The 26,944-nt window shown below is 36.1% G+C and overlaps 2 protein-coding genes and 1 long non-coding RNA gene across 3 annotated transcripts; 2 read left to right on the top strand and 1 right to left on the bottom strand.

Moving 5' to 3' along the window:
- The first annotated feature begins 2,495 nt into the window (after nt 1–2,495).
- On the top strand, nt 2,496–3,481 carry LOC132644143 (uncharacterized). The gene is made up of 2 exons (XM_060360721.1): nt 2,496–3,048; nt 3,096–3,481. The coding sequence occupies exons 1-2, from the start codon at nt 2,496–2,498 to the stop codon at nt 3,479–3,481; spliced, it is 939 nt and encodes a 312-aa protein (XP_060216704.1).
- Nucleotides 3,482–4,909: 1,428 nt separating this feature from the next.
- Nucleotides 4,910–11,096, bottom strand: LOC132644543 (uncharacterized). Its single transcript, XM_060361131.1, has 7 exons — nt 10,884–11,096; nt 10,749–10,801; nt 7,172–7,240; nt 6,965–7,023; nt 6,458–6,518; nt 6,326–6,379; nt 4,910–5,314 (listed from the first exon to the last, which is right to left on the bottom strand). The coding sequence occupies exons 1-7, from the start codon at nt 11,014–11,016 to the stop codon at nt 5,036–5,038; spliced, it is 708 nt and encodes a 235-aa protein (XP_060217114.1). The 5' UTR covers nt 11,017–11,096; the 3' UTR covers nt 4,910–5,035.
- A 6,788-nt stretch (nt 11,097–17,884) lies between these two features.
- Nucleotides 17,885–20,551, top strand: LOC132599777 (uncharacterized). Its single transcript, XR_009567006.1, has 3 exons — nt 17,885–18,077; nt 18,686–18,736; nt 20,276–20,551. It is a non-coding gene; the product is annotated as an uncharacterized LOC132599777 (long non-coding RNA).
- The last annotated feature ends 6,393 nt before the right edge of the window (nt 20,552–26,944 follow it).

Here is a 26,944-nt window from a genome sequence, read left to right as displayed (position 1 = left end):
TAACTTCGAATTAAAAGTGTACAACCACCGACAGAGGAAGACTAATCTTGAAGTCATCCGAATGGGTCCAACTAGCAATTTAATGAGTTAATAGTTGAAAATAATTGACCTGAAAATCATGCAGACGTTAGAGCTGGATTTTGGGTCATTAATTTGTTGCTTCGCTAGCTCCACATGATATTGTCCTTAAATTTTTAATTTTTGTACATAGGCCTCATAAATTAAACAATCGAAAGTCACGAGTTTGGAGTTTTTAGTTGCTCGAGTATATGGTAACTGACTGTTACGTGCATATCAAGTGATTGGTTTTGAAGGGGGGAAAGTCCAAACTAAATTTGCTTTTATATTACTCGAAATTGTTAGTAATTTTTTTTCTTTACACTTTTGGATCATTTATATGATTATATCTTTCATGTTAGCAAATTATTTCGTATTAGCCTTACCTTTTAACAAAAATTCAATTTGAAATGGGTAGATATCACGTGTCCAATTCTTTTTGAGAAAATAAGTTCAAATTATGATTGAGAATTGCCCTAAAGTTGAGAGCTCCATCAGATATCAAGGGCAAAAAAAAAAGACTTTTTTCTTATTGCAAGAATGATATTAGCAAAATTATTCAATTTCGAATAGTATGATAGCAAATTTAACTGAAATCCCTTGATTTTGTTTCCCTCCAATATCTTTGTAATTGTGCTTATAGATTTGTGATTCACAAAGCATAGTTGGCTCTAACCTTAAATGAAAAACTCAATTTTTTTCTTCAACTTGATGATAATTTTAAATCATAATCCCAAATGTGTAAAATTTGGACATGTGGAGTCCATATATCAATTTCATGTTGGAACATCTTTAATATCAACTACAAATATGAGACTATTTGCTGCGGTAAAGGTATAAATGGACTAAAAGTGTAATTGAGGACAAGATTGAGCAACTTCCATTAGTAAATTGACAAACTTGGACACTTTCCTTGACCTGTTAAATTTTTTAGATTAGAGACAATAGACAACTCAGTGGAAGATGAATGATACATATCGTTAACGCACTGGATAAGATGCCCACATGAGCCTATATATTGATTTACAAAGTCACACGCAGAAAAGAAACGGAGAGAGAGGAAACAATATGCATTTGGATGAAAAGCTTGAGAAATAAGAAGGGAAGGAGAGGAGAAAGAGGATTGAAATGCTGGTGATAAAATTATATATAAATAAAACCATTGTCTTTCCAATCATTTTCATTGTGTGCAAATAATGCAATTTTTTAAGGCCAAACATATCACATTTGGGATCAGAAAATGGTGCTTTCACTATTGAAGAAAACATGGAATTGTGTTGTCTGATAGAAACAGCTTGTTGCCTCACATGCAAGTGTCAAAAAGCATAAATGAGAATGTCAAAATGCTCTTTCCATACTGCTCCTGTTTAGCCATTTTCATTCCTCAGCTTTATACTACGTTATTTTTATATTAATATTGGTTACAGGAGAATACGGGAGGTTACTGGAGAATCAATAGTGAGTTGATCATATATAACCATGAACAGTTGTGATGAGTAGTAAGTACATGTTCATTCTTAACTAGAGATCTCAAGTTCAAACCTTAAAAATGGAATCACCTTTGATAGGAGCGATTTAGCACTAAACTTTCCAGCGTGAAACTCGATTACCCACCCCAAAGCAAGTACTGCACACACCGGGTGGAAAACCAAAAAAGGGAAACAGAGAAAGAAAATAGTTGATCATAATATTTTTCCTTTTGTTGTTTCTCTAATTTTCCAAGATAATCCATTGTTCTCGTCGTCCACTGTGTAAGTAACTTAAAAGAGCCTCTCGAGCCTGTCTTTTCATGTTCTAGAGCCAATGTGTTAGAACTATCTACAAGTCTTTACTTGATTAACTTAAAAGAGCTTGCAGCTAGTGGACATCGGCTATGTATGATGAGTGTTTCGCTTCTACTTATAAAAAGTGGCACTGGCAAACTCTCATAGTGTTGTTTTTCAGAATAGCACGAGAAGAATATCACAAAAGAGAAATCGGAATCTCCACATGTTGATTAAAGTACATTTAGATTTAGTTTTTAATACTAAAATATTTACAACCTTTAACCAGAGTTCTTAACTCTGTTAGAAATCAAACCAAGCCAGAGAGCCCCATTCTATGTTAAGCCCTTAAAGTTCAGCTCAAACTCATTTATCTTTACTCAAACCAATGTCTTGATTAATCATGGGCATTGTGACCAATGTGTGGTATTCAATTATCATAAATGGCACAAGAAATGGTTTCTTCACTTCATCACAGGGCCTTAAACAGGGAGATCCTCTTTCTCCCTCTCTATTTATTATTGGAGCTGAAGTACTTGCTAGACTTCTTAATAACTTGATTCATAGTGATCATTTCTTGCCTTTTTCTATGTTAAACACTGGTCCTGTTATTTACCATTTGTCTTATGCAGATGATATTGATATTTTCCAAGTGGCACTACCAAATCTATTAAGATGATCATGAAACAAATTCAATGGTATGGAACAAGTTCTGGACAGAAGATGAACAAGAACAAGTGTTTCTTTCTCACTGCTCCTGGCACAGGTCCCACTAGAATTAATAAGATTAGGGATGCCACTGGTTTCTTGGATAAGCAATTCCCTTTTGAATATCTTGGCTGCCCTATATATCTCGGTAGAAAGAAAGTTGAATACTTTGAAAAAATGCTTTCAAAAGTTGTTAAAAGATTGAATGTGTGGCAAAGCAACATGTTGTCTTATGGAGGTAAAATAGTTTTGATCAAAAGTGTTTTACAATCCCTGCCTATCTATACATTATCTGCTCTCAGTCCTCCTAAAGGAACCATTACGCTTATGGAAAAGCATTTTGCGAGATTTTCTGGGGTTCCAAAAATGATAAGAGGAAATACCATTGGAGTTCTTGGGAAAATTTATGTTTCCCTAAGGAGGAAGGTGGGGTGGGTATTAGAAAAATGGCTGACATTTGTGAAACACTGGATATCAAGAAGTGGTGGAGATTCAGGTGCCAAGATTCATTATGGGCAAGGTTCACCAAAGCTAAATACTGTATTAGATCTCATCCTGTGTCTAAAGTATGGGTATCTGGCAACTCCCATACCTGGAAAACATTGACAAAGATCAGGGGCAAAGCTGAGCCAAACATGATCTGGTGTATTCAAGATGGACAAAGCAGTTTCTGGTGGGATAACTGGACTGGTTATGGTGCCATCGCAAACTATTGTCCAGATTATGTACATTCCAGCAGTACTAAAGTTAAAGAATTTATCGATAACAATGAATGGGATATCCAAAATCTACAAAACATTCTTCCAGATTGGCTTTACCAACACATCAACACCATTAAAATTGGATCTAATCAGAAAAAGGACTTCATCATTTGGAAACCTGCAGCTGATGGAGTTTTTCAAACAATGATGCTTGGAATGGCATCAAAACACACAGACAAAAAGATCCTTTGATCACCAGTGTTTGGCATAAAAGCATTCCTTTCAAGTTTTCATTTCTTTCTTTGAGACTTGTTAAAAGTAAGTTACCATTCACTAACAATTCTGTTTGCTGGTTTGTGGACATCCTGTTGATTGTCTATGTTGTACAAACGCACAACCAGAGACCATTCAACATTTTTTCTTTGAAAGTGAACCTGCTCTAGTCCTATGGAAGTTTTCTGGCCAGCCTCTTGGAGTCAACTATCAAGTCAAGCCTGCTAGAGTTTTTCTTCAAGAATGGTGGCAAACTCAAACAAAGAATGGAATACACAAAATGATGGTACAAATCATTCCAATTATCCTATGTTGGGTAATGTGGACAGCAAGATGTACTTGTAGATATGGAGACCAAAGAAGACTCTACACCAGAAGAATGCAACAACAAGTGTTATGGTACCTTAAAGCAGCTATGGATAATGCATTTCCAAGTTGCAAACTGGATTTACAATGGCATGAACTATGTGAGACTGTGGAGAAGCTGAAACCAAAAATTATCACTAAAAGAGTGGTCTGGAACATGCCACAAACAGGGAGGATTAAAATCAATACCGATGGGAGCTATAAAGATCAGTCTGGTAGAGCTGGGATTGGAGGGATAGCCAGAGATGAAAGTGGTAAGTTGCTGTTTGCATTTGCTATTCCAGTCCAATGTTCAAATCACAACATTGCAGAAGCCATGGCAATTAAATATGCAGGGCAACGGATTAGAGAAAAGGGCTATAGACATTGCTGTATAGAATCAGACTCACTGATTGTGGTGGAAATGTTGAGAAACAAAACCACTAACAATTTGCTGTTAAAATACACCATTGAAGAGACCATTGAGATAACTAGTCCTTGGGGAGTTAATTTTGAGCACTGCTATAGGGAAGGAAACCAGGTTGCTGATTTCCTAGCAAAGCATGCCATAACTCTGGATGATCCTATGCTTATACATTCTGTCCAGCAAATGCCAAGAGGGGCCATTGGTTCATACATCTTGGATAAGAGACAAATGCCTAGCATGAGGATAAGATACGATAAAGCTAATTTTTTTGTGAGCTAATTTGTCTAAAGCATAGTATATAGTAGAGAATTTACAGCTAACTTAGGTTAACATTCTCTTTTTTGGGTGATTGCTATGCAATCAGTGATGTATATTGGGGTAAGGTCTAGTCCCCCCCTTCTTTTGTGTCTTCATGAATAATATACATCACCAGGACATCAAATCCTGGAATTTTTTTTTTTTTTTTAAAAAAAACAAACCAATGTCATAATTTCTCTAGCACAAGTGAGCATTAGAGAGAGTATATTGTTTTGCATTAGGGAGGTTGAGAAAAGAAGAGTAACAGAAATGTGAAGAAAGACATTGTAATTGCAGAAATTGGACGAGAAACTAAAGAAAGATAATGAACCAGTGCAAGACAGGAAATGAGGACTCAATAACTAAGATATAAAATACAATAATGATCGACATATGCTAACCTTTTCTCGTTTGCTACTTCATTAGGTAAGACACATAATCTTAGAAGTGCAATACGATAACAGCTAGGCAAAAATATCTTCAGTAACAAATGATGCTTCGGTATCCATACAAGTGTCAGGTGGACATTGAAGTTGTTCATAGTTTATTTGTCTAGAAGCTTCATATACAGCAATACCAACACTTACCGATAAATTCAAGCACCTAACATATGTTTCAACCATGGGAATCCGTAGGGTTCCTCCTCCAAGAGATTCACTCTTGCAATCACGCAGGGCTTCAGGTGGTAACCCTTTAGTTTCTGAGCCAAATACAAGCCAATCACCCTTTTTATAGGAGAAGTCCTGCATCAATGAACTAGAGTCACACCAAATTCACATTATATGTAAGGATTTGCTTGTATTAATCCTCGTGAAAGGGAGTGGACGGGCACGAGTCCCCTTTGATTAACATGGTGTGTTTCATTAGATAGGACAACCTTAGATCAGAAACACAATGATGCTTGGAAATAACTGTGAAGAAACTAGAGGAAAGTCTTCGGCTTGTCAATAGAAATGCCTTTGAAGCAAGAAGAATTCCAATTTTTTTTTGAGAATGGTAATGTAAAGCAAGAAGAATTCCAATTTAGCCATGTTCCTTACAGTTTTCAAATCAGTACAAGAAAGCAAAATGGAAACATAAAATTTTCACCTTTCTACCCATCTATTTGAAACAAATAAGTTTTGTTGTCTACTCATTCCTTGTTCTATTAATATTATTTTCCTTTGTACCTTGTACCTCCTAGTTCGCAAATACAGAAGCCAAAAGAAAGGGAAAAAAACATGAAAGAATTACCATTTTTTTGTATGGAAAGATCAAAAGTAATTCCTGGTAAAACGCTCACCAAGCAATCAACTACAACTCAATTCCAAACATGTGGCACCAATGAAGAATAGAAGTATAAAACTGTAAGTAAAAAGGAAAGATGAAAGCAAGTGAATTGCGATGCTCAAAATCATTTGAATTTTTTAGAACATGCAAGAGACGAGAAATACTGAAAACAGCAAGAGGTGGTTGCTCAGAAAACTGTAGGACACTCATCAAAAATAATTTCGACTCGGCTTAAAACTAATTACTTTAAATAAGTTTTGCATACAAGTACTTTAGGTATATCTCAGATAAACTAGACGGTAATATGCAGCACCAGTGCTTAGAGTAACATTACAGATTTTATAGTGACAGAATCACAGCAAAAAGACTTCATTTCTATGTTTTCTTCCAAGTCTAGACGGAATAAATTAGTATCATTTTGCTAATAAATTTCTCAGTGGTAAAAGCTGAGAGACCTACTTGAATGGAAAAAGCATCTAACTTACTGAATGTGTAGTTGTTCCCCTCTTTGTAAATGCCAACAGCCTCTTTTCCCCAGCCTGAAGAGAAGGAAAACAAAGGGATTTAATCTAAGTTATCTGAATGTTTGAAGTCATATGAATGAGGTGAAAAGAGACCTGTCCCCTGAAATACTCGCAGAATTCATCCCAAGACCGATGCACTTTGACGACAACATATCTGTAGCGAAGAGTTAACAGTTGAAAACTTTATAAATTTGCCAACTGTACAATATAGAGATCCACGGATACAAGCACTAGAGAACTCTTAAATCTAAAATACAGACATTTGAAAACATGACTAACCGACGAAAAGATTGAATGCAGCAAAACAGGATAACCAATGAGTAACGCTATAGGTACTGAGCAGCTATTCATAACTCTCCAACTATATCAAATAAAGATGTCCTAAGATCTTGCAAATCAAAAAACAGGCTGGGAAACCCAAAAGAAAAAGAAAAAGCTAAAGACTACTGATAATAATCTGCAGTTTCATAACAGTTAGTAAGAGAAACAAGCATGAAAAGATGATAAAGAGATACCGATATCAGTACATTGCAGAGGAACACACTCCTAGATCAAAGACATCATAGAAATTTACAACTAGTGAACTGCTAAAAAGGATACGGCCAATAATCAAGTCCAGCACGCTTCAACTTTGTATTATCAATTGGAAATCCTAATGGCTGCAGACCAAAGAAAATAAATAATACAAGTCTTTATGGATGTCACCAGTAATAGGAGCCAATTAGATTTTACTGGTCAAAAGTAATAGCCATTCTATCAACAAAGAATATTACAAAGATATTTAAACTAATAAATATGCATAGATACCTCAACTAGATGCAGTCCAACAGCTGATGCTGCACAAGTTCTTGCTATGCTTCCAGTGTTGCCAGGTATCTGTCAATACAGAGAAATAGAACAGATGAAACCATTTTAACTCGTTTTGCAATCCAAAACTATGCGTTCTAATGTTTACATGATCGTAAGTTTCCCTGCTTATAAAGATGAAGTAATAAATATGCCATCAAAGAGGAAACGTAAACATCCTATAGCATGGAATGATACCACTGTATGATTCACCTATTCATTACACTAACAAATCGCAGAAAAAAAAATACAAGTGTCTCCTGCTGAACCAAGCTGATGAAAACTGTCAAACTGTCAACTCTCGAACCGTATCAAAGCATTGGCTATCAAAACCTTTAATTAATAAAAAAAATTGCAAAATCTTCAAGTTAGAAATATAACTTTTATTACCTATGGGAGGCGGGGCAAGGTGGGAAGAGAAAGAGAACTTTACTTAATTTGTCAAGATAGGGGAAAGAAACAGAAAGTTCCACAACATGGATTAAAGGAACTGAAGAGCTGTTAAGTCAGGACCCAGGATAACATGCCTGGACACTGGACAGTCATATGCTTCTGCCAGAGTCCTACCTGTTTTTGTCACCTTCTCCAGTTCAAATATCACAGAGGAAAAATTTGTCCAAGAAGCTGGCAACAAACAGTGTAGTTACTTAGGGAAGAAAAACCAGCTTATTTAACTAGGTTACGCTGTATACTATCAAAAATGAATTTGTATATTCAGTTGGTACAAACACAAACCGTTCCAAAATCATGACATTTGTCAAGACCCTAATAGAAAATAACTTAGCACTGTATGAAATTGAGCAGAGTCTTGCAAAGAAATAGCCCGCTTGTTTCTTGAGAAGAGATTCCCTGATCAGAGATTTCTTTATGAAAAGTATGAATCGGAGTTTGAAGAAGAGGAGGGAGAAGGAGCTCTTGACCTGCTGGAGGATTTATTCAATCACATCTTCTGGGCTCCTAGAATATGGCGTCCTTGGGGCTTTCTATTTGATTGTATCGAAAGAGCCCAATAAATTGGGATTTTACTATTGGTCCAGGTCATTTAGAGGCATATCCATGAATGGAGGTTTTTCACTCAAATCCTTACTGATACAGTCTATATTAGATGAAAGCTGCACGACTGACCAGTCTAGAGAACTTCATTTTCTACAAAATAAAATGTGCTTGCAATATTTATTGTTTCATATCAGGAATGCCACACAGTAACTTATTCATCTAGCAATCAAGATGTCATTTCTTAGTAACAAGTATTTTTTATCCAATTACAAATTACATATACACACCAGAGAAACAACTATAATACCATGTAAAGAACCATATGAACATCCTGCCGGTCACATTTCAATATGAAGTCATGCCACTTGAAACTAAGCATGTTAATAACGTCTATATTTTGCATTCATGCATCAGTAACAAAGAGTAGAACCTCTGAAGTTCATTTGTGTCTTGTCATTTATGTAAATAAAAAATTGTTCCCTTGATTAATGTTGAGATTTTCCAGCAAAAGCAGACTTTCAGATTCAATTCAGAATGTCGTTAGAAAAGTCATTTTGTGAAATTAAATAAAGACGTCATTTTGTGAAATTAAATAAAGACGTCAAGGCCTGTGTCTAAGCCTCCAATCTCATTTTATGAGTTACAGCTTTCAGCTAAAGCTGACTGATTGTTCTGCAAGAGATGCACCAAATGAACTAGCAAAATATGATGGCAAAAAAAGGGGGAGAGAAATCATCAGTTTGCACAACCCATATTAATTTAGGCCCTTAGTATTTTGCTAGGAGGTTTTGTCTAAATGTGAACTGAACGTCACATATGCAAAAAGGGAAAGGAACATGGGTATATTTCCTCTCCCCCAATGAGAAGACCCTATTAACAGAATTCTTTTAGCAGGATATATCAGAAATCTCAACTATCTTAACTCAGATATAAAGCTGTCCGACAATGATCAGATCTGAAGACTGAAATTAAAAAATGATAAGGAAAAACAAATGGCACAGGGAAAATCCAAAGTACTACAAAAGCACAGAGTCCAAAAGTGAAACACTGACTAGATTTTATAATTGTTCTTGAACTCATTGCTCCATGAACTGGCACATGAGATTTGCATTCAAATGATTGAGAGTTGAGAATGGAGAGGTTATGTCAATTCCCAACCCTGCCTATGAATTACACCTCATAACAAGGTCTGCGTTTATTGTTAGTGATGTCTATGCTGTCATTAGCCCAAGACAACAGAACTTTCCGATAGTTATGATTATGCCAATACGCGAAGAACAGAAAAAAGAAATTGAACAATCCAAATTTAATCTTGAGCAGTGCGGAATCATGATTGGTAAGATTGCAAAAGATTGTATTGGAAGCACGAACCCTCTAACATGACCAAAACTAGTGGCGTCACAGAGTCATCTCTACCCAGTTTAGACACAAAACTTGCAGGGATGAACCAAAACTCACCCAAGCCCAACACTGCACCAAAGAAGTGGCAGCCAACCTCAAACCAAACTACCTCGCCTGCCGCCCTCGCTGAACATATATATATTATTTAGTAAATGAGAAAATAATGTTACTTATCTAAGATACAAGGCTGGTCCTGCAAAAAGACAACTATATAGAACCACTATATTAGTTCTTTCTATGGGACACACTTTATAGTTCCAGAAGGACTGGAGCTTCTAAAGTTTTACCAAGGGCAGACATTTTTTCATTTTAAGACTATAGATAGCAACATATTTCACCTCTGGTAAAACAAAAGCAAAAGAATCTAACAGATTGAAGAAGAGTCCAAACTTAAACAAAAGGGAGGAAACAAAGACATGTTTGAGCTTTAAAGCAAACAATTGTAACCGCGCACTGCACTCCCACAGCCCTGTAGAGTTAAGCAAACAACCTAATATACATTCAAGCAATAATTTTTGAGTTGTATTAAATCCAAAATGCAAGCCATTAGATCAGCATCAACCCATAATTATATGATGTAAATAATATACAACCTGTTACAGTCCCTTATATCCTTAACACGTTGACAGTTGCAAAAACAACCAACCAACTAAGCACCTCAAGAAAACTAAACTAGGAAACTTAAGGTTGCAGCACCTGAATATTTTAGCCTCAGGTTTACTAAAAAAAATATACTTTGGCATCGGAGTGTGTGTGTGTGTTTGAAGTGACACACTACAACAGAATGAGACACTCCCTAAAACTATGTACTAGATTGCGATTAGACTATAGCTACTTGTAGTATGAACGAGCCACAAATAATCTATTGCATATTGCGAAACTCCAACCCAATCGAGAAATCAAGAAATTCCTAATCTCGATTGAAAAAGTAAGCAATCTGTTGAACTTCCCTTATAGACAAGAAAAAAGCGCAGGGTCACAAATTCCAATTCATTTGAAGTTCAGATATCACAATGAGGAGCATATCCAACTACTAGTATTACGCATTCCTCTTCTTTTTTCTAGTTAATTTTCACAATGCAATCGTAAAACAATCTCATTGCCAAAAAGACAATAAAAATGGATAATATTTATTGACTACCTGAGGAGAAACTAACACCACTTGTAGAAGTTTATTCTGAGAACTTGTTATACCTGCAAGAAAATGAAAATCCATCTTCAACTACACAGTTGGAGTTGAGATAAAAAAGGAGAAAACATTGAGGAATAAACATACATAGAGAAGGGAAACGTGATAATCGAGGGGAATTGAGATTGCTCAACACTTTGGGTGACAAAAATGAAGTTTTTGCACGGAAATGGAGAGGTGAAGTTACGCTGTGAAGGGTTTTCAAGGCAGCTCGCTCCATCTATTAGAGTTTTTTTCCCTCAAACAAAGCAAGCACGCAATTTCTCTATCTTTTCTTTTTACATACTATATTTTGTTTTCCTTTCTCCTTTTTTATTACATCTTCCTTTTATCCTTTAGGAAAGTCGTTCATTTGATTATGGACGTAATTACACAGTTTAGCTTGCTTATTTGATCAATCAATTACTTGATTAGGGGTGTAATTACATTCTGGTTGAGAATTGAGTGTAATTACACCCTCTTAATTACATGGTTACTTTGTAGTTTCTTTCTATTTTATTTTTTATTTTCCTTTTAAATTTATTTTTATTTCTATTATTTGAATTTCCTTTTATTTTTACTTTTCAATTATTTTTATTAGTAAAATATTTTTCTATTAATATTATTTATCTTCCATTTCTTTTCTTCTCATTTCCAACCTTTACTTCTTGTGATTCCATGTAATTGCTCGTATTTTTTTAAAATTAATTTAGCATAACTATGTTATTATTCTAATTTTGGAAACTACAACTCTTAATATTAGAAAGAACGAGTCATTAACACACTTGACATATAATGAGTGATGTTATTAAAGTAGAATTTCATTGTGAATGCGGTTATAGACTTATCTCTTCCCTTTCTTTTGAATTATATTTACTTAAGTTACGTTGAAATTTATGTAATGTTGGAATTTGACATAATTGTATTATGTTAAACTTTCTTTTTTTTGGATTTTGAATTTAGGTTTTATTTTCAATTTTAATTAATTCGTTGTAGTACTATTGCGTTGTTATTTCATATTGCATGTTGTTTAGTTTTCACTTACAGTTGATAGATTTTTCTTTTTGTCAAACATTTGAATAATTTTATGGTTTTATATTTGTAAATATCAATTTTTTTGTCAAACATCCAATCCATGATGTTCTCGCAAAAAAAGTCTGCTTTTAATTTTTATAATTAATTAAATTAAAATATTATTAATTTGAAAAATATTTATTAATTACTTTTTACAATTTTAGTTACAAATATATGATTATTAATTAATATATTTTCAACAAATAATGTGTTGTTAAATACCTGATTTAATATCATTTATAAAAGCACATATTTTTTAAATATTATTTTTTAATTTTTGATAATTAAATTTTATTTTTAAATTAAACAACTGTGTAATTACACTTGTGCGACCAAACAGTACGCTTGTAATTACACTATAATTACGTTATGACAAACAAACATGTCATTATAATTACTAGTCTGTGTAATTATTACCCTAGTAATTACACCAATTTCAATTACCAGGTGCCTTTCCAAACAGACTCTTACTGCTTTTTTTAGTTCATTTTATATTTGTCATTACCAAATTGCCTCATATCCGTTATTATTAGACTTCGGAACCTAAATGACCATGACAAAAGCCAAATAGACCAAAATACTGCATAAAGAAATATTATATATGCACCACTTTTTTAACGAAGGGTTTATCTACTCTAAATCGCAAAGTTGAGTATATTTGCACTTTTTTCCAAGAATAAATCAAATTCACTGCTTAACATCTGACTAGAATATAAAATTATATTTAATTTTAAGGTTTATTAGGACTCAATAGCAAAAACATACTTTAACCTAAAGGAGGGAAATAATTAGATCAAAAAATTTAACGAAGAATAAAGTTGCTTACTTTCAAATAGTATAAGACAAGATGGCCTGAGCTCGTGCTGTGCACGGGCCTTTGTTCAATGTTGTTATATAAAAGTGGTCTGACTTTTGAAAGATACTTTCTTATTCGTTTAGTAAGAGTTTAACTAAAAAAAAAAAAAAAGGAAGCAGTACCATCAAGTTAAACATTACTCTTAACATAACATGCTTCATATTGTGCAGAACATAGTTATACAAACATTTTTAAGCTTGCTAGAAAGAGAAAAGCTATAAAATTGTTGATGTTGTTGGTGCAACTGGGTAAAATCTGAATTCAAGCAGCTATAGTTGGTTGTAGAAGTTGCATCTGGGTATTAACTGGAAAAAAGAAGAAGCATACAAAGTTAGATGAGTTACTAAAATGTCACGACCCAACTAGTGGGCCATGACGGGTACCCGGAGCTGGCTACCGAGCACCACTCATCATGCTATCTATTATACTTAACCTGGACATATATCATTTTCAACATAAAACTTGTCACAAACCAATTTCTAAATCTCCCAAAACATGTATATATATGCATAAGCCCACGAGGCTACAAAATGATGTGCAAAATATACACTAAAGAAGTCTCATAACATCTACAACCCACATATAAGTATCTACGAGCCTCTAACTGAAGTCATAAGGACGGGACAGGACCCCGCCATGCCCAAATATGTGCACAAAAGAATATATCAATAAATAGCACCTCCAGAGTAGTGGAGTGCTTCTGTGTAGCTGCTGATAGGCTCCTATGAATCTGTACCGCCTCCCTATCTACCTATGGGCATGAACACAGTGTCCATAAGAGAAAAGACGTCAGTACGAACAACGTACTGAGTATGTAAGGCATATATGACAACATGATAAGGAAATATAGAAACATAAGAAAAAAGTATAACTACAACTGCTTCCCTCTTGAGGCGGAATCATGCATGCTCATTTTTATCTTTAAAACATATCACCTATACATACATAAGCTGTCTGAATCAATAACATCATTAGCTCGCGTCCGTGCCTCCCGCGTCCGGGGTAATCATTTCACCCCGCCCACTAGTGGTGTCTGCCCATGCCATATAGGCATGGTGTAATAAGCTGCCCGCCTTAGCGGTGCTGCCCGGCTATCTAGGCACAGTGTAATCATCATTATATACTCAACATGAAGCATGCATAAGAGCTCAAGTAAAAGTTGTAACTCTATCGGGGTGACGTAAGGTTGGTAACCTCCGATTATCTTATGGAACCATCATAATCATCATGTCTCGCCTTGAAAGAACTAGCATTATGAGGTGAGACTATTAATAATGAATAACAATCAAGGAAATCCTACATCAAGATCATTAATCTCATACTAGCATCCTTTCATAAGCTTTAGAATCTCTAGACATAGAATCAGCATTATCATTATCATTATCATTATCATAATGCATCTTTATCTTTATCTCAGGAGAAGCTCTTAATAATCATAGACTTGTAGCTTTCGGGATGTAATAAAGTCATGGAAAAGTAGGGGAAATCATGTTGTAAGAGTCATGTCTTACAAAGAAGGGGGAATAGCCTCACATACCTTTACGCCTCTCTAACCTTGTCGACTGAACGCTTCTCTCCAAGTTCACTATTCTACATTCAAGAGAATTCATACTAAGGCTAGATAACCGGAATCATACTTTAGGTCTCAACTAGCACAATTAAGAGCTAACAAAAATTGGGCAGCATCTCCTTTGTTTCAACAACTTCCTCCATATAATAAACAACTCCTAAACTTCAATAACAACACCCACAATATCATAAACCAGAAATTTCACCAAGCTAGACATTATTCAATTCTCAAAATCCCTTTTCAAAGTCATCCATAACCATGACTGTGACACAATATCATATTCATTCACATATAATGCTTCTATAACATCTTTAATATCATTCATAACAAGATTACATTCATGATATATCAAGAACTATGATTCAAGTCAAGTTACTATTCAAGCATACCACTATTTCCACATTTAAACCTCATACTCCACTTCCTTCCATAATCTAAGTCTTTCAACCACTCAATATCCTTAATAACATGAATTAAACATAAAACTCACCTTTGATTATGTAGGAATGAGCTTTGGATGAAGATACTTCACTTGAACAAAACCCTAACTTCAATTCCAAAGGAATTTCTAGCTTCCATTAACCCTAATGAACACCCATACACTTGATTTCCTTTGATTATTGGTATTTGATCTTGATTTCCCTTGAATTTGTGTTAATAAGATGTTGGAATATTCTAGAGTTCTTGAGAGGAGTGGAGAAGATGGGAAAATGAAAAATTAGAACTTAGAACTTATATTTATACTTGGAAATTAACTCAGCCTGATGGGATTATACGGACCCTTATACGGTCCGTATAAGTGACCGTATAACTCCATCAATGATGGCCTTTCATGGTAACCATTATACGGATCGTATAAAGTTATACAAACCGTATAAATGGTCGTATAACCCACATTTTTCTCGAACTTGTTCTCATCGATTCGTTTGATCTCCAACACTTATGGGACCTTCTTAACACTTGTTTAACACTTCATTAACAATCTAAATATCCTCATAATTCCTCTCCAAGGAATTACCAATCAATCTTTAACTCGATAGTTTGAAAAATCTTTCCCAAACATAACTTATACTTCACCTTTCTTTAACGAACTTGGCCTAGTTCTATGCGATTACAGACGGCTGACAGATCTATTAAGGGGTTAGTTAGTGTGGTAGATGATGTTCTTGTGCGGGTTGGTGATTTTCTATTGCCCACGGATTTTGTGATTCTTGACTGTGCTGTTGATAGGGACATTCCCATTATTTTGGGGAGACCTTTCCTTGCTATGGGGAAGGGCTCTTATGGATTCGAAAAAGAATGAAATAAAAGTTTGAGTCAATGATGACGAGGTGACTTTCTAGGCAAGTAAAAGGATGAAGCTACCAAGTGCATATGAGAGTATTTCGGTGATTGATTCTTTTGATATTGTTGATGAAGCCGTGGAGTTCAAAATGGAAGAGGAATGTTTGGGAGAGGCTCTTGCTGCTATTCTGGTAAATTTTGATTCTGATGACATGGAGGGCTATGTGGAGACTGTGAATTCGCTTGTGGGGTTGGGTTCTTATTCTTACCACCCAAAGAAGCTAGATTTTGATCTTGAAAATATAACGACTCCTCAATTAAAACCATTCATTGTTGATCCACCTAAGCTTGAGCAGCTGCCTGCACATCTGAAGCACGTGTTTCTTGGCCCGGACAACACTTTGCCAGTTATTGTGTTTGCATTGCTGAATGAAGAGTAGACAAAGAAATTATTGGAGATATTAAGAGAGTACAGACGTGCTATAGGCTGGACTATCGCAGATATTCGGGGGACTCCTTTTGGCATATGTGAGCAAAAAATTCAGCTTGAGGAAGATAGTTCACCAAGTGTTAAGTACCAGTGAAAATTGAATCCACATATGCAAGAGGTGGTGAAGAAGGAGATAATTAAATTGTTAGATGCTAGAGTTGTATATCCTATAGCAGACAGCAAGTGGGTAAGCCCAGTATAATGCGTTCCAAAGAAGGGAGGTATCACAGTGGTGCCTAATGGTAAAAACTAGTTAATTCCGACTCGTATTGTTACTGGGTGGCGTGTTTATATGGATTATAGGAAGTTGATTTCTTCCACTTGCAAGGACCATTTCCCCATGCCTTTTATTGATCAGATGCTTGATTGGCTGGCTGGAAGGTCTTACTAGTGCTTACTAGATAGGTATACTGGATACAATCATATTAGTATTGCTCTTGAAGACCAGGAGAAGATGATATTCACTTGTCCTTATGGGACGTTCGCTTTCAGCAGGATGCCCTTTGGTCTTTGCAATGCACCGGCTACATTTCAGAGGTGCATGATGTCGATTTTCTCAGATATGGTTGTGGACTTGTTGGAGGTTTTCATTGATGAATTTTCCGTGGTTGGTGATTCTTTTGATGATTGTCTTTATCATCTAGGTCGAGTTTTGAAAAGGTGCGAGGAGACCAATCTTATGCTGAATTGGGAGAAGTGTCATTTCATGGTGAAGGAAGGGATCGTTCTCGGTTATAAAATCTCTAAAAACGGGATTGAGGTCGATCAAGCTAAAATTGATGTGATTGCAAAGCTTCCTCCACCCATCTCAGTTAAAGGTGTTAGGAGTTTCTTGGGACATGATGGGTTCTATAGGCGCTTTATTAAAGTTCTGTCCAAGATCGCAAATTCTACGTGCAAGCTTCTCGAAAAATAGGCTAAGTTTGAGTTCGATGAAAATTGTCGAAAAGCATTTGATGAATTGAAGGAGTGTTTGACTTTTGCTCCTATTATTGTTTCTCCTTATTGGTCACTCCCATTTGAGCTGATGTGTGATACGAGTGGGTTTACTATTGGTGTTGTTCTTGTTCAGAGGCATAACAAGATTATGCACCCGATTCACTATGCAAGCAGAACACTCAATGGGGCGCAGGTGAATTACATTGTTACTAAGCAAGAGCTGCTTGCTATAGTCTTTGCGTACGAGAAGTTCAGGGCCTATCTGTTGGGGTCCAAGGCAGTGGTATACACTGATCATGCAACATTGAGGTATTTAATGGCAAAGAAAGATGCAAAACCGCGATTGTTATTGCAAGTATTTGACTTTGAGGTGAAAGATCGCAAGGGGTCCAAAAATCAGGTAGTAGATCATCTTTCACGACTTGAGGAAGCAGTGTTATATCCCGTATTTTTGAACGTCAGATTATTTGCTGAAGTGGGGCCCACACATCGAGATTTTTTTTGGGACATCTGAAAAGTCATATGAATCACATATGTGAAGTTAAACACAACTCAAGAAGGACCCTTGGGCCAAATCAAAGTGGAAGTCTTCCAAACGAATATTTTTAAGAAAACGTTTTCGGGTGATCTGACTTTTAGGGGCAAAAACGGTATTATAAGTTTGGAATTTGGAAAAATACCAAGAAATAGAAGTTGTAGATAATTGAATTAGCTTTCCAACCATAGGTCGTGGGTTACCAGGTGATGTCGGTACAAGGAGATATGAACATTTTAAGGCAGAAAGGTCGAGATGAACAGTGAATTCGGCCCAACCCGACTTCAAATCGGGTCAGGCCCATTTCTATTGTCATTTAATGAAAATTTTTGGTCTTCTCTCCACATTTCAGACCAAAACACACCCATAAACATTTAGAACATTCTAGAGAGAGAAAGGGAGGAGAAACTTAGAGAAAAATCAATTTTGACCAAAATCTAAGCCCCGAATCGCGAAGCTCATGAAGAGAAAAACGCCGTACGTTGCGTTGCCTTCAATTTGAGCTAAATATTGATCTTGGGGGATGAAATTTTCGTGGTGGAGCTGCTGCTAAGGTATTTATAAGATTCATTTTATTTTATTAAAGTGTTTATTTAGAGTTTTAACGAATTAGAACAGAGAAAACAACATTATAAACTCGTTTGTTGTTTTGTTGATATTTATGGATTAGGGGTTGTTTTAATTGAAATTGATGGACTGATTTGAATTAATATTTTGGTTGTTATAATCAAAGATTATGTGAGGAGAATGAAGGAATTTAATGGTTAGAGTTGGAGTTAAAATTGTTGTGGGTTGTTGTAAGGATTATAGAGATAATAATGTGGTTTTCTTGCATATGAGTAGATGATGTGGTGTCGTGTGGCTGCTGTTGTATTTCCCTGAAATTTGCTGAAAATATTGCATGAAATAAGGTATAAGAAGTGTATATGGGCTGCTTGGTGTATTGTAAGTGTTCGTTAGAATTTCGGGCATCGTTATGTTATAGTTGGGGGTTGTTTTGATATTGTTGTTGGTATGGTTGTTGATATTTGAGCCGAGTTAAATCTCGGAGATGTTGTATTTATAGGGGAGATGCTGCCCAAATTTTTGTAGACAAGTATTGGTTAAGATTGAAATCTTAAAGCCTTACAATTAACATTTGGTAATTGTGACCAAATTGTAGATTTTGGCGAATTTGAAACTTGATTTTGGAGACGTGTATGAAGCGGAAAAGGTATGTAAGGCTTCACCCTTCTTTCTATGGCATGTCTTAGACGTAATAAGTTGGGTACGAGCCTCGGGGACAATTCTATTCCCCGAAATCCGCACCTAAAGTTTCCCCTTTTTCATTCAGTAGAATTGAACTAGAAAGTGTGCGAAATGTTGGAAAAACCTCCTAAACCCCTAGAACTTGCATAAATGGGACCCGACTACCCTAAAACCCTCACAAGTAACGCCATGACATGTAACATATGCAAATCGTATACGCTACCTCATTCGGCCCGATGTGAGCCCCATTGCTCTCGGATTTTCCTTATAGTCCTGTTTGACTTTCTTTGAGGATCGAATCCAAAGAAAACCTTTGATCCTAATTTCGTTACCAAATGACAAGTACTATAACTACTCTAACGAGAATACTTCTATGACGATAATGATAACGACGATGTTAGAAAAGAGAATATGCCCATGACAAATATGACCAGAATGATTCCATGACAAAGATTTTTAAGCTAAGGATTCAATATGAACTTGAGGGTGATAAACTAGTTCTTGAACCTTACTTCTATTTCCTAGCTGTGACACTATTTCCTAAGGATTCCAAAGCCTATGAGTTGACGTCTATGATGCCCATGATTTCATTCTATGTTTACTTCTAATGCTATTCTCCGTTGGTAGTCTCGCCTTAAAATACTTGTTCCTTCAAGGAGAGACAAAGCGATCACGATTGTTCCATAATGTAATCGGAGTTCACCGAACTTACGTCACTCCGATGGCTACATGATTTTTCTTTGGGCTCTCTTGCATGCCTATATGATATATGTATATAAGTTATGTAAATGTATATAAAATATGTATATGTATATAAGATATGTATATGAACATGGGATGGGGGGAAGGGATACATGGGGGAATGGGAAGGGAAACATGTTTCATTGCCACCTGGTCAGCTGGCTTATCATCCTGGACGCGGGATGCCCGGACGCGGGATATATGGGCGAGCCGGTATTTCGGCGCTATGTGGGCGAGCCGACATTGCTCGGTGCTATGCTATGACATGACATGCTATGCTATGACCTGATACGCTATGACATGCTATGCTATGATATGATACGCTATGACATGCTATGCTATGATATGATACGCTATGACACGCTATGCTATGACATGATACGCTATGACACGCTATGCTATGACATGATACACTATGACATAATATACTATGATATGATATGCTACGACATGATATGATACGACACGCTATGAGATGATAGGATATAATATGATAAAACACGACATGATATAAACCTTATTTTCTATGCCTATGAAAAAGGAACGTTTTAAAAAGGGAAAGATAAGCATGCACGGTATCCGGCCTGAAAGGGGCGTTCCTACGTACAGGTCACTTTCTAGCCTCATTATATGTCTTACGACCTCATGATATTGTTAATCGTACTCTATGTTCCTGCTTGTATTATCTTTTATGCCTTATATACTCGGTACACTATTCGTACTGACGTCCCTTCTTGTGGACGCTGCGTTTCATGCCGCGCAGGTCAACAGACAGACGGGTTTAATCCCTAGGAGCTTCACCAGCTGTTCCTTGAGAGTGCTCCAGTTGATCCGGAGCTTCAGCCTATTGGTACTACTTTTGTGTATATAATCGGGCACGGCAGAACCCGACCCTTCCTATGTATATATGCACTTTGTTTAGAGGCTCGTAGACAGATATGTACAGTTAGATGTGTTGTATTTTGGAATGTTCACGTCGTCGTATAACGTGATAGCAAAGTTTACTAGTTTATGTTTACGATGATGCTACTAATGTTAATGTTCAGTAACGAAAAAAAAATATATGGCACAGTTCCTACGGCCCGCTGAGAAGTAAAGGTAAAACGATAGATAAGGGGTGCTCGGTACAAGTATCGGGTACTCGTCACGGCCCCTAGTTGGGTCGTGACAAGCAGGAAGACCATCAGAAGAGCTTGATATATATAATGCTTTCCCAGATGATAGGGTTCTAGCAGTTTCATTTGAGATGGCACCATGGTATGCAGACATCGCTAACTTTTTGGTGACGAGCGTCATTCTAGAGGAAATCTAAGCATATCAAAAGAAGAAATTCTTGAGGGATTCTCGTCAGTATTACTGGGAAGAGCCATACTTATTCCGGACATGCACTGACAATATTATTAGGTGGTGTGTCCCAAAATATGAAGTGAAGGACATTCTGAAGGCATGCCATGACTTCCTTGTTTAGGGTCACCATAGTGGAAACCGGGCTGCAGCAAAAGTGCTTGAATGTGGGTACTACTGGCCCACTCTGTATCATGATGCAAAATTGATGGTGAAGTCCTGTGATGAGTGCCAACACCAAGGGGCTATTTCTAAGAGGCATGAAATCCTATGAACTATGTGCTGGAAGTTGAAGTCTTTGACTTGTGGGGGATTGACTTCATGGGGCCCTTTGTTAGTTCTGGTGGCATGAAATATATTCTAGTGGCTATGAATTATGTCTCAAAGTGGGTAAAGGCAGTGGCTTTACCCAATAATGAAGGTAAAAGTGTCGTTAACTTTCTCAAGAAGAACATATTCACCCGATTTGGCACCCCATGAGCGCTTATTAGTGATGGCGGTTCGCACTTCTGCAACAAGGCGTTTGCAACACTTCTTGAGAAGTATAGTGTTCATCATCGGGTGGCCACTTCTTATCATCCGCAAACGAGTGGTCAGGTGGACGTCTCTAATGGGGAGAGAAAAAGTATCTTGGCCAAGGCTGTCATGCCTCAAATCGAGGGCCATGACGGGCACCCAGCTTTTCCGGCCAAGTACCACCTGGCGTATATTCACCATACTCAACTTATAACATTAAGAGGAACCATATGACATATATGTAACATAAAGGAATCACCTGTACGCAGAAAAGGCCCAACACATTAATTTATATATATACACACAAGACAACCAGGCCGCTACTAATGTCTGCAAAAGATCACACGACCGACAAGGCCACAACAACAATACCTTTACCAAACTAAGTCGGACAAGGCCGCATATAACATCTATACATATAACACTTGTCTATGAGCCTCTAAGAGTAAGCATAAACGTAACATAGAAGTCGGGACAGGGCCCTGCTATAACCAAAAGATATAAATAACGCATGTATATCGTACCATACAAAACCGAGCATGTCCGGAACAAGTAGAGCTTACAGACTATCCGCTGAACTATGCAAGCCTAATCAGATGTTCCTCCAACTGCCTGTTAGGACCTACAACACAAAATGCAGCATCCCGTGCAATAGGACGTCAGTACAGATATGTAAGGCAGGAGTACAACAACTAATAAGGAAACGTAGTAGAAGAAGAACCATATGTAATTTATGTTGTAGTTTAAAATCATGAATATACATATATATACATAAGTAAAAGTAACCATCATAACGACCTGACCTTAACAAGACTTAGTGTGAAACGTACCCGGCCATAATAGGACTCGGTGTGAAACGTACCCGCTCATAATAGGTCTCGATTTGAAATGTACCCGGCCATGATAAGGCTCGGTATTATTGTATCCAACTGATCAGTGGTAGCAATACATATATATAGCGCATAATAGGTGTCGTACCCAACCGATTATAGCTCGATGGTGTGTAATAATATATGTGTGTGTGTGTGTGTGTGTATATATATAACTTATTGTAGTAACTTTAGTTCCTATGGCTGATAATTGTTCTTCTCTAGAATGTCTTTATAATTGTGTTGTACTTGAGAACTGTCCTATATTATATAACGTTTTTGGATTTAATAGTTTTAATTGGTTTTGTTGGAAAATTTGTATATCTCTATCTACGTCTATTATCTCACTTAGTTGTTGATTGTTTTCTTCTGGTGTTCTTAATATTGTTTTCAAATAATTTTTTTAACAATCCTACTCGGTACTTCCTCACTCCTATATTTCTTCTTATCATGTAGTTATAATTAATTTTCCGTCTATCTCCCAAATTATTATTATTATCTTTTTTTTTTATGAACAGTAAAAAGTGAACAGTCCTATGAACAATAATTTTTTTTTCTGGACTTTGTCCAGTCACGAATCTTGTTATATTGTTCACCTCTTTTTCTTAACCTTTGTTCTTAATAACAATCTTCTTTAACCACACCCCGTTAACCACGGCCAACATCGTCCTTTATTATTTGGACATTAAAACGACCTCTTTAAAATCTAGGAATTTACAGGTTAATCCATCGAGGTTATTAAGAAGTTAAGAGAATAACCATATACTAAAAATAACAAATTCATGATGATAGGAAGTAATTACTTAAACATAATAATCACCAAATAATTTACATAATAGGGAGATTAGTAAAGAAAACATAGTAAATAAACTTACATAGTTTGAAGAAGGAGAGAGGTTTCCCTTTCGGGGAACCCCAAAAACGACTACTTCACACTAGGGGGTAGTTATTAAAAACTTAATACTAATTTACAATAGGAGTTTATATTACACAGGTTTTTGACTAGGCAAGGGATTGGAGCATTTGATGAAAGAGAAGGGGAATATGGGAGTTTTCCAGAGAGAGGTGCTCTTGTTGGTGATGTCTTTGCTTCTCCACAAATGCTGCTATTTATAGGCGGCTGGCGGACTTTAACTCCGGATTTCAAAATTCTAAAGAATCTCTTGAGTTCAGCCGGGTGCATTATTATGTTTAAGTAATTACATCCTATCATCATGAATTTGTTATTTTTAGTATATGGTTATTCTCTTAACTTCTTAATAACCTCGATGGATTAACCTGTAAATTCTTAGGTTTTAAAGAGGCCGTTTTAATGTCCAAATAATAAAGGACGATGTTGGCCGTGGTTACCGGGGTGTGGTTAAAGAAGATTGTTATTAAGAACAAAGGTTAAGAGAAAGAGATGAACAATATAACAAGATTCGTGATTGGACAAAGTCCAGAAAAAAAAAAAAGATAATAATAATAATAATTTGGGAGATAGACAGAAAATTAATTATAACTACATGATAAGAAGAAATATAGGAGTGAGGAAGTACCGAGTAGGATTGTTAAAAACAACCCACATAGTCTCTAAAATAACGCAACAAGTAGAAGTTTTAGCTAGTGACATTAGAGAATTAAAAAAAACAGTAGCAGAACTAAAAGAAATCACTCTTTCATGAGTAGACCATCATGACCAACATTAGTTCAAGAAGAAGCCTCAAAACTAATAGAAAAGTCTATACCTTTACCAGCAGACTATAAAGATTATATATCTAACGCCAAATCAGATCAAATAACACTACAACAAAATATTACTATAATTTCATTAATATTAGAAATAATAAAGAAAATAGAAATAATAGTACCAAGGTTAGAATTAATAAGTGAGCGCGTTCGGTTGTTAAGTGAAAAACAAAAAGAGAGAAATAAAGAGACTCCCAAAAACAAAGAAGTTGAAGAATTAATAGAACAATTGAAGAAGGTTGAAATAACACCTCAAAAAGAAAAAGTTAAAGTAATTAAGAAACCACAAAAATAGACTTTCTAGAAACTATAGTAAAAGAGACACTAGAAAAAAAATTCCAGACAAAGGAACAAGATGAACATATAGTTAAAAATCCTAGTCCGGAATTATCTCCAAGTCAAGGGATGCCACCAGTCCATAGTTCATATTTCGAAGGAGATGATATTAATTTCCAAGACAGTGCATTTCAAGACTAAATCTTAGTCTTTTAACAGGTTTAGGTCCAAAAATCTTCTCGCTCTGATACCAATATTAAAGGGGGTAGTAAATTTTATCTTTTATATTAGCCCAAATTATATATATATACACACACACACATACATATACACACACATACATGTATGATGAACTCATAGAACAACGTCTGGGCTATATATATATGTGTGTGTGTGTGTGTGTGCGCGCGCGCGCGTTATGTGATTATCCTCGTCAATAAGAACTGAAATAGAACTTGGATCAAAATGAACTAAAACGTCAAATAACATATTGAATCATGAAACATAAGAAGTGGGAAGCATTAGAATGGAGTAATCTTTTGATGGAACGTTTGTTAATAGGTATAGTTGGCTTCGTGCCAAAGAATAAGGAGAACAAAAACCTTACATATCTGGTTGGCCTCTTCGCGGTCTACGACAAAGCTCGTCTAGCGTCTCGAATTTAAAACAACAATAACGTCTCTTGTTAGGCTATTGATATACTTGGTATATCAAGTGAAAAACTTGTTCTATAACGAATCGGGCAGCATTTCCCTCATTTCTACTACTACCTCCAAGTCCCCAATATCAAGAACAACAATAATCATACTCAATCCACCAAACTCCAGCCATAACACCACTTAAAAAATCACCAAATAGTCCATACAACAACAACAACATCAAAATACGATTTCTCGCTATTAATTCTGTATTTCTCATCCCACAACAAGATCGAGCGATGAGCAAACCCATATGTTGTTCTCGAGAAGAATTATACTTTGAAATAAAATGTTGCTGCCATGAAATTACAACGACACATTATTTCTATTAGGAATATATGCTGCCCATTTTTTTCTCTCATTAAATCTCAATGAAGTGGGATAAAAGATTAACATGTATTCCTTCACTTTACACATGGCCTCATTTGGTCCATTCCCAACACTTAGCCTAACTACTTGACACCTAAGCACCTTATTCATATTATATAGAGAAAAGACATCATTTCACCCTTAAACTTTGCGTCAAAACTCACTTTAACAACTAAACTTAACTTGTGATTATATACCCCCCTTATCTAGTATGAAGTGAAATTAATACCACCTCTCATGCTGACGTGGCAAAAAAATAAAAGCACGTATACATTTTTAAAAAAAGGGTGGCCCCATTTAATATTTGCATCAGCCAATAAAAATAGCCCATAAAAATAATAAACAAATATAGAGATGGGCCCAGGCCCTTTCTCCTTCTTCTACCCCCCTCCTTTCTCCCCCCTCCCCCCCTCCCCCCACAATCTCTCTCCTTCTTTTCCATATGCCATGTCTGCTCATCTTTTCTTCTTTTTCAAAAAAAATAAAAAATCTTTCCTTTATTTATCTAGCAGTCTCTAAGGTTCAACCACATAAACACTTGCAATGGGGAATCGTTAAAGCCAAAGAAATAAGGAAGAGAAGAATTTAGAACGAAAAAAGAAAAAAAAAACAGAAATAGAGCAAGATTCATAAAATGGATAGAAAGCTTGGAAATGGCGGAAGTGGATTTCTAAGAATACAAGAGATGAAGGGTTGAAAAGAATTATAAAAAAATCAATTGTGGCTTTTGAAAGAAGAAAAGAAAAAAGATGAAAAAAATACAAGAATTCAAAAAAGAAAATGTATACGTACAGTTGTGAAAATTTTCAAAACTGCTGCTAAAAATTCACTCCAGCACACCTTAAATCTCAACCAAATAACACCCAAATTCAGTTTCGAAATGCTCTTGGCGTTCCGGTTCTTTTGATATCTTACACATTCGAAATGGAGCTCGTTCAAGGCAACCCGAAAATTCTATCTTGAAGCTTTGAGCTTTTACAATGGGGGATAGATATGTTCTTCATCAAATTTCGATTTTCGGTGAAGGGTAGTTTCCAAATGTGTCATCATAGCCGAAGAGGATTTGTTTTCAAGAATTGAGAAAATGGAAACATAGGGAATAAACGAAAACATTGGAAGGAGATGGTGGAAGTGGGAGAATGGAGTAGAAAAGAAGAAGAAGAAGAAGAAGAAGAAGAAGAAGAAGAAGAAGAAGAAGAAGAAGAAGAAGAAGAAGAAGAAGAAGAAGAAGAAGAAGAAGAAGAAGAAGAAGAAGAAGAAGTGAATTCTGAGGTGGCATATGAATTTTCAACAAGTTGATGTGGATCTGACGTGGTGCTGACAAGGCAGTGACATGGCGAGTGTGTAATGCACCTTCCATTGTGAGAGTGGTATTATAATCTTAGGGTGGTATTAAGTTCACTTCATACTAGATTGGGGTAGGGTGGGGGGGGGGGGGAGGGTTATATAATTACAAGTTAAGTTTAGTTGCTCAAGTGAGTTTTGACGCTAAGTTAAGGGTGAAATGATGTCTTTTCTCTATTATATATAATAAGACCACCAGCTGCCTAATTAGCAAGATAGTCACGTGGATTATGTCCACAACCCCTTATCCCATGATTTAATTTATTGTCTTCCACTGCAATCCTCCAT

Source organism: Lycium barbarum, chromosome 6 (assembly GCF_019175385.1).
Source record: "Lycium barbarum isolate Lr01 chromosome 6, ASM1917538v2, whole genome shotgun sequence".
Classification (NCBI taxonomy): domain Eukaryota; kingdom Viridiplantae; phylum Streptophyta; class Magnoliopsida; order Solanales; family Solanaceae; genus Lycium; species Lycium barbarum.
Note: the sequence above shows the minus strand (reverse complement) of the source record. Positions and strands in the feature narration are given on the sequence as shown.